The sequence below is a fragment of the Barbus barbus genome (genome assembly GCF_936440315.1).
Source record: "Barbus barbus genome assembly, chromosome: 20".
NCBI classification, from domain to species: domain Eukaryota; kingdom Metazoa; phylum Chordata; class Actinopteri; order Cypriniformes; family Cyprinidae; genus Barbus; species Barbus barbus.
This window is the reverse complement of record NC_136748.1, coordinates 21,416,645-21,425,695: the sequence shown is the minus strand read 5'-3', so window position 1 is coordinate 21,425,695 and position 9,051 is coordinate 21,416,645. Positions and strand designations below refer to the sequence as shown.

At 36.1% G+C, this 9,051-nt stretch overlaps 1 protein-coding gene across 1 annotated transcript; it reads left to right on the top strand.

The window, feature by feature from the left end:
- The first annotated feature begins 350 nt into the window (after positions 1–350).
- LOC306886243 (uncharacterized protein) lies at positions 351–4,991 on the top strand. The gene is made up of 6 exons (XM_079443194.1): positions 351–413; positions 701–797; positions 1,022–1,124; positions 1,600–1,656; positions 3,748–3,835; positions 3,981–4,991. The coding sequence occupies exons 1-5, from the start codon at positions 396–398 to the stop codon at positions 3,830–3,832; spliced, it is 360 nt and encodes a 119-aa protein (XP_079299320.1). The 5' UTR covers positions 351–395; the 3' UTR covers positions 3,833–3,835; positions 3,981–4,991.
- Positions 4,992–9,051: the final 4,060 nt, after the last annotated feature.

Sequence of the window (9,051 nt, the reverse complement as noted above, 5' to 3'; positions counted from 1 at the left end):
TTGCATTTGCAAACTCTACCAGTTCTTAAGAATATTTACACAAGAGTAATTTGAATACAAGCATTATTTGAAGTTCAAGAATCAAATGGAAGTTCAAATATATCTCATTTCAACACTGACCCCACCTATGTAAATTATTTGATTTTGGATCAGTGCCATAATTTTTCATCAATAGCAGCTGTAAAGTAAATATTAAACAGACCAATTGAAGCAGAAAAGTTGGAGGGGGATCACAATTATTTGCCCATTCATGTCACCATATAGTTGCAGCTCACTGGTTGGAGGAAAAGTATATCAGTCACATATGTTAATTTAGGTGTAGTATTTATTGTAGCATTTGACTTCCTAAAGTGTCTATTAGTGTTTGATTGAACAGTCTTCTTGTATTGCTCACCATGCCTCAGCACAACATGGTACTGTACAATTTTTATCCTAAATGGCATGTTTATGGGGTCTCTTTCACAAGATGCTGTTTTGGGGTCTAGTTTTCTTCTGCAATACAGTGCCATGTAATTTTCTGTAACATAGAAGTAACCTATATGGGGCAGAAACTTTTTTTTATGCAATTTTATGTGCAATTTATTTTTAGATTGCCTTTGTTATGTTGATTTTTGTATATGATTTGCAGCATATATTTACAACAATTGTGATGTAAAATCAATCCATGTTAATGTCTCTGTATATTTGTCCTGTCTTTCAGCTGAGATTGTTTGTGTTGCTTACAGCAGTGGTCTGCTGTAATGCAGCCTGCAGAAAAGAAATGCTGCCCACTCAGGATACCACAAACAGCCCACAAGGTGATGTCGCTACTTGATCTATTGGTAAAATGTAACTATGCCCACATTTTTACAAAACTTCACTGCGTTCTGTGGTAGTGTTTTTCTAAGACAATCACTGGCTTAAATGACCACTGGTTTACTCCTCTGCAAGATCAAGTAAAAGAGTATTTTTGTGTTTGGGTGTATTTTTAATCCTGGACAACAAATTAGTAATATTTGAAATAATCTGCATGTCTATTCAGGTTGTGCTGACTCTTCCGGAGAATTCCATGAATTTGACACCGCATGGGAGGACGGACATGAAACATGTGTCTGTGTGCAGTTTGCATCCATCTGTTGTGAACGGTAGCAAATTTTCATACTTGCAAACACTTAATTCCTTGTTTAAATTTTATATAAATTATAAAATTACAAATTGATGATTGTGGAAATTTTGCTGTGATGTTAACATGGCTATGTTATGTGCATTATCTTTTTCTGTTTCTTTCATTTTTTTCTATTTTCATAAAATGACTTGGGTGCAGGGCTTAGAGGTGAAAAATGGCACCAAAATGAACAAAAATGTCCTCCATATTCACAATAAGGGGCAAAAAACCCTAAAATATTAATTTAAATATCACCTATTATGGCTGTGGTGAATTAAGTGAAATGTGAAAATTAATGAAAAGCGTTGGTGTTGATAAAATTGTAATTATAGTCTATAGTATTTAGACCCTAATTGGTTAACCATTTTATGTGAAATACAACAAAGTTATCTTTAATAAAAAAATGTTACTAAGAAATTACCATTATGGCTTTATGTTTGTGTGTGTTATAACAGATTTGAAGGTCATTGGGGAATGAATGAACATGACTACATCACTGTGGGCGATGAAGGGTAAGTCATTCTAATGAACACTGCAACAGTTTACAGTAGGTAGTCAAAATGCTTATTCAGTAGTTAAACATTAAATTAAGCAGATATTATAAAAGTAGAGATAAATTATAAAATTTTCATTTAAAGAAGAACTTTAAAAAAAAATAATTTACTGACATTCTACAGGTTTTATATATGTTAGGCTATATAAGTCGCGCTATTTCTTTTTATTTAAACATTTGGCAGATGTTTTTATCTAACGCAAGTTACATTTAGCAATATAAAACATATACCAAACCATTTGTATTTGTTTGTTGGGACCAGGGGTGTGAAGTAACAAATTGCAAATACTCACGTTACTGTAATTGTAGTTTTTATTAGAAATTAAAAAGCAGTTTTTATTAGAAATTGTACTTTTTGAGTAGCTTAATAATTGTGTTCTTTTACTTATACTTGAGTAGCCTACTTTTAAGTGATGTATCTTTACTTTTACTCTGCTATTTTCCCTCCATTTGTGGTCGTCAAATGCTTGTTTTAATTTTATTTTTATCCATCAACGTAATTGGACAGAGAGAGAGAGCAATTGGTCTTGTGACACTCATCAAATCAAATTGTGCATAGAAAACTTCCGCAAGTGCCAAGCTCATAATGCTGTAAATTCCCACTTCCTTTCTGACACAGTCTCGATCTTCATTAAAAATAATGTTCATCCACTCTTTCCTAATGTCGGGATCAGAAGGAAGGCAAAGGAAACACTGTTTTTCCACAGCTTGGCACTACACAGTGTCTTGTTGTCTTCAGAGCCATCTTTATCGTCTGGTTTCTGCATAGACCTGCACTTGCCTCTCTCGTAAACACTACATGTGCGACTCGGTGGGAGGGCCTAGAAGCAGGCATTGATCTTTAGCGGAGGTGGTGTTTATCCACACTATTACATCACAGAGTAGTACATTCCAGAAGCTAACATTTTGGCAGCTTCAATATAATCTGTTTTTAGACTAACGAGAAAGTTTTGAGTTTTGAAACTTACAGGATGTTTTTATAGTAGCCTACAATGACCTCTTATATGTCAAACAGTCAAGAGAATTTGGGTTTCTCAGTTTCTGACCCTTTTAGAGAGATACGCGATCTGCACTGCTGCGCCTCTCTCTGGCATGCTTTCGGCAGCAGTCACTTGGAGAAGTCGGCAGCTTTTTGACTCGATGCTGACGAGTTTAAGCGCACAATGTGTGCTGTGAAAAAGTGTGTTGGGAACACTATAACACACTTGGAAATATGGAGGACCAGATTCAGTATGCACCTTATTGATGACCCGTGGCGTTAATGCATCAGTGCCAATGTTATTTGTTGGATTCATTTTATACAACCCACCTCATTTAGCAACTGCACTTGCGCAAAATCAATTTTCACGTTCAACACATTTTGTTCATTTGTTCCATTTCAGTTTTTTCCTTACAAACTGTATCATCAGCATAACAATTTGAGTAAATGTGTAAAAGGTGATGCCCTCCTTATAGAACAATGTGCATTTATGTTTAAATTGTAACAAATTATTATGGTTAGTGATTCTCATTTCTTTATCACAAAATACTAAAAGTTTTGGAGAGAAATTGGCTCTTTTTTATATCTAATTTTAACCCTTCTCATGGTGTGTGATGCTCTCATATGAGTTTCTAATGGTTTTTGTATTAGGATATTTGCACTGTTCTAAACATTAATATTTTATGTGTAACAACAGCATGCTGTCTCAATGGCTTTACACTTGATTTTAAATCTTTTTTTTTTTTTTTTTACTTTAAGATTTAAATGTTGATGATTTTACTGAGAATAACTTTCATTCTTCATAACTTTAATAGCGTTTTCATGTCTTTGTGATGTATTTTAAAGAGTTGGCAGTCAAAATTAAAACTGCTGGATGACAGATCTTATTCATTCTTCATTCATTCATTCAAAAGATCATTTGAATTGCAGTATGTACAATGTTTTCTAAATGTTTTAATTACAGTGTATATGAGGGGGTAGAATTAACAACTCAGCACTCACTACTCAATACTCATGAGTACTTTTAAATAAGCTACTTACACTACATTTTTTGGAATGTATTTTTTTTAGAGCTCTTTCTACCACTGTTGGGGTCAGAGGTGACAGTTGGAATGACATTTACGGTGAAACCCAATATGATGACATCAGGCAATGAGCTGTCAGTTCCATTCTTTTTCACTTCTCAATAAGATTGAGAGTATTTGCTGTCATGTGTAAATGAAATATAATGTCTAGATTAAAATTTTTAAGAAAATTTTTGAAAACATTTTCAACTCAGTTTGTATATTTGTGTGTTGGAACAGACATGACTATGACGACAGCACTACTCAGCCCTGATGACTACATGGCTGAGGACACTGAAAATATATGACTAGGCTACACCCTGCTGAATGATCTGATTAAAACAGCATTCATAATAAACATACCTAAGAGCATGCATCTATGCTTGTTTGTGGATTTCTAATCAATGCTATGTGCGTTAATGCAGGCTTAAATAAAAGAACCTCAAGATGACATGCAGTGCACCTTTCCTGCCACAGGTGGGCAGCAAGCAGTGTATTAAAGGGGTTTTGCAATAAAATTAAGCATAGAAAAATCAATAATACCGTGTCATCATAGTTTTGCATATATTTCATCATAGTGTCATCATATATTTAGCAGTAAATGTATCTAGGTTTTTGGGAAAAGGTTGTAAATGCTCTTAGTCTATATGTGAAATCGAAGTGGGCTTTGTTTAATAATAATGAGGAGTGGTTTCCAAAGTTACAAAGGGTGTTACATTTGAATATTTTCACACACACACAAAATTTTCTCAAATTGCATTGACTGCTCTAAAATATGAGACACAGGAGTTTAGGACAGAATAGAACAAATGCTTAGGCTATTCGATAGTTTTCATTTCCTATTTGCGTTTATTTAGCCTATGCTTTATTTTTTAAGATTGACTATTTTTACATTTAAGTGTTTCCTGTCATATCTATGAAAGGATTTGATTTCAAAAACAGTATCATAGTTATTAAACTATATCTTGTTATGACTTTAAATCAGTATTTAACCTCAGAATGATCTCAAAGTAAAAAAGGGTGCGAAGTCTAATTTTGTGGTGGCTGTATTAATATTAATCTATTCATATATTTACATTTTGCAAGCATGGGAACATTCTAGAAGTTTCTTTGACATTCTGTAATATTCTAATGCTTTCTGGAACATTATGTGGGACTGTTTATAAAAGAAAAAACCATCCAACGTACACTTATAGTGTTGTGCATGTTTTTTATGCATAATAAAGCTTGTGCAATGTAATTTTTATGCATAATAAGTTTGTATAATTTGTCTCTTTTAATTAGTTTTCATGAGCACTGTTAATGATACACAAAATAATGAATGAATGATGCATTTATATAGCGCTTTATTGTGTATTGCTGTACACCCAATGCGCTTTTACAATCATGTGGGGGGGTCTCTCCTCAACCACCACCAGTGTGCAGCATCCACTTGGATGATGCGACAGCAGCCACACTACAACAGCGCCAGTGCGCTCACCACACACCAGCTACAGGTGGAGAGGAGAGAGAGTCATAGAGTCAATCAAGTGTATGGGGATTATTAGGAGGCCATGATAGACAGTAGAGGGAATTTGGCCAGGACACCAGGGTTACACCCCTACTCTTTACGAGAAGTGCCATGGGATTTTTAATGACCACAGAGAGTCAGGACCTAAGTTTAACGTCTCATCCGAAAGACAGTGCTTTTTGGCAGTATAGTGTCCCCATCACTATACTGGGGCGTTAGGATCCACACAGACCACAGGGTGAGCACCCCCTGCTGGCCTCACTAACATCTCTTCCAACATCAACCTAGTTTTCACCTGAGGTCTCCCATCCAGGTACTGATCAGGCTCAACCCTGCTTAGCTTCAGTAGGCAACCGGTCTTTGGCTGCAGGGTGATATGGCTGTGATTTTTGTATTCAAGATGTCAAACTTAATTAAGAAATATTAAAAATAAAAACTTTTTTAAAAAGTAGTTTCACGGTGTAAACGTGAAACAATTATGGCAATATAGAAGGCTACATCGTTTATTCCGCTTGGGCGAGCAATTCTAATACAACTGAACTCGAGCATGAAAGCGGCCATAACGCGGAAAGCTGAATCAATGGACGCCAAAGTTGTTCTGGCGCTCACCTGAGTCCCCTAACTGGTACATATTTCATGAAACCTGCTTTTGGCAACTGAATAATTTGATGACAGCGACATAAAATCTTCCAACATTTTATTATGTAAATAAGTTTTATGTTAAATTTAAATTATTGTTAATACGAAAAGCTTCAGCAGAACTTTCGCTGCTTAAATATACAGAACGTCGTTTCTATGGGTATGCATTTGCGTTTGTTAGTGTGTTTTTAAGAAAATATGTGTATATAAATATAACCCGAACGCGTTTGATAACCTGTATTCCAAAGATCCCGATGCAGTACATCGTTCATATCACACGTGGGCAGTAAACACAGTGGAATACATGGGATTGAAGCCCTACAGAGACGGCACATTGCAAGGATGTGGGCTCAGAAAAAGCCCAGGATGAGAGAGAGAGGGAGTTGAGGTAGAACATCTGGAGCTGGCTGAATCAGAGTGTTTATTCCCCGACTGCCTGACAGCAATCTGCCGTGGAAGACACAGGTGAGTTCTTGAAATGCTGCACACTATGCATGTTTCTACATTATATATGCAATGATTATAAAATAAATGATGTGTATACAATATTTTGTATATGGAACTGTTTAAACAATTGTTTTATTTTTTATTTTTGCAAAGATAACTGCAATTTAATGTGCTGTGTTCAATTTATGAATTTAATAAGGTCACAGTTTCATTATTGTGTGGAGCATCTTCATGTGGTTGAAGTTGATATTAAGCCTCTGTGGATGCTTTTGTGTCTTTAAGTTGAAAAGTTGTGCTTTGTTCATTGAGGTCTGTTCAGTATTTCATATCTAATTAAATGCTTTTCTATTTTGGAAAAACTGATACTGTATATCAGTCAGACATGCACACATGCATAGTTTTTCGGAAAGGTTGAAAACGCTTGTAGTAACCCACAGTATTCTGTTGGACAGGGTCCGATGTTGACATAGACTACAGCTCTTTGGTGTTGCCATGAAGTGAGGACACACAAGCAATTTTCTCCTTTGCACACATAAATGCAAGGACATCTTCTCAGATCAGTATATTTGTGCAGGTGGGCAGTATGGCGACAGGATTCAGTGATACTAATAGCTTTATTTGTGCCAAATTTGACTTAGAATGAAAAGCTGTCGCAGGGTTCAATTCAAACCTTTTTAGGGATGTTTTGCATCTGATAAGTCACATCACATAAATAGGGTAGGCTATATGACCACAACGTTATGTGTAGAGAGGATTTTCTAATTTTTTGCAATTACAATTACCAAAGAATTTACAATTACCCTTGACCCAAAGGAGGTCAGAGATCAGCACAACAGCATCTGTGATTGTTTTGAAAATTAAATTCATATAGTATTTAAGTAAATAGCTAAAACCATCTAGAATCCTAGAATGCACCAGGCTTTAATATCTACTGTAATCTCGAACTAAGGGTTTCTATTATAGCTGAGTCAGAATGTCTGTGTGTTTGAGCAGATGTGAGTATTTTTTTTACGGTTTGGTCAGTGTGACATGTAAACTGCCTTAGGGGAAATCCACACCTGTAGGAGAAGAATGGGGAGATGATGTGAGATTGGGATGATTATGAAAGGGAGAGAAAGAGAATGAAACTGACAGAGAGAGAGTGAGTGCAGGAGGTTAATGTGATCTTCTCTCTCTCTAAGTCCCATCACAGTTGAAAAATAACATTTGATGATATTAAAAAAGGATATCAGTTGTAAGGCAGGGTAGAGATCACTCTTCCTATTTTCCTTTCCTTGTTACATAAAAAACACCTGTGCAGGTGTTACAGGAACCTCTATGTCACATCAGGTCATTTTAATTTAAACTAATAAATTTCAACTCTTTTTTTTTAAGGTGATGTAACATTAAAACTATCCGGAAACTGTTTTAGGTCTCAAAGTTTATTTTTGCTTTGGAAAAGTGTGAAAATATGGTTTAATTGTTTGTGGTGGGAACGCCCAGTCGCCCACACATTTGACCATAACAAACTGATTTTATACTCAGATTGGCTCTGTGTTTGCCAAGTAGCAGATATGTTTAGTCATGAGAGAATTCTAATATTATAATATAATTAAATGATGGACACTGATTACAACAGGAAGTCCGAAATTATCTCATTATGTCTATCCTCTGAATGAGAGAGAGAGATAAAGAGAGATAAAGCCATGACCACAGCCAAGCATGAAAATGTAATTTGTTGTGCAAATAAAGGATGATTATGCTCATTGTTGCATATCTAGCTCTGAAAAGCCTTCAAAAGCTATGTATGCCTTTTTACTTTAGACTAACCTTTTCAGAGATCGGTTGGGATATAGTGAACTAGGCTAATGCCTCTTTCACATGATTTATATCAGGGCTTCAACACAATTAGTCTCTCTGCCCTCTTGTTTTAATTTTTGCGCCGGTGCCCCCATTATGATATGTCATGCAAATTGTTATGATTGGCTGTGCTGCTGTCATCAGTTGCCCACCCTCATGTTGTTCTAAACCTGTATGTTGTCTTTCGTGGAACACGAAAGGGGAATGTTGATGCTACTGCTTTCCATATAATGAATAACAACTTAAATTGCATTCTCTTTGTTCCAGAAAGCTATTGTTTGGACTTGGAATATAGCCCATGATTCATATAGACTTGTGTTATGAAACATTTTAACCTTTCTTGTAGCTTGACAACCCCTGGCCACCATTCACTTTCATTGCACGGAAAAAAGCAGGGTGAACATTCTGCCTAATTCATGTGCTGTCAGAATTAGCATAAATTTTCATTATAATTAAAAAAGATCATTGTGACCTCAGAGTGTTTTGAGTTGGCCATGAATTGACAGAAGAGAGACCCATTTCTGTACCCAGATAGCAAAATTCTGGGCCCAGATCAGGCCCACACCTGACACTTTCATCTGGCCCACATACCACATGGAATGATGGCACTTGTGCAATCAGCTCCTGTTTGCCAGATTAGGGCCACAAGTAAGCCAAAGGAAGGCCCAATATCAGACATGAATAATCCAAATAAAGCAGAACTGGCCCAAATCTGGGCAACATTGATTTTAATTCTGGCCCAGGTCTGGCACAGATCCAACACCTTGCTCCAGCCCAAATACTATGAAGAATTATGGCACTTGGGCGGTCCGCTCCTGTTTGCCAAATTTGGGCCACAAGTGAGCCAAAGGAAGGCCCAATGTCAGCCATGAATAA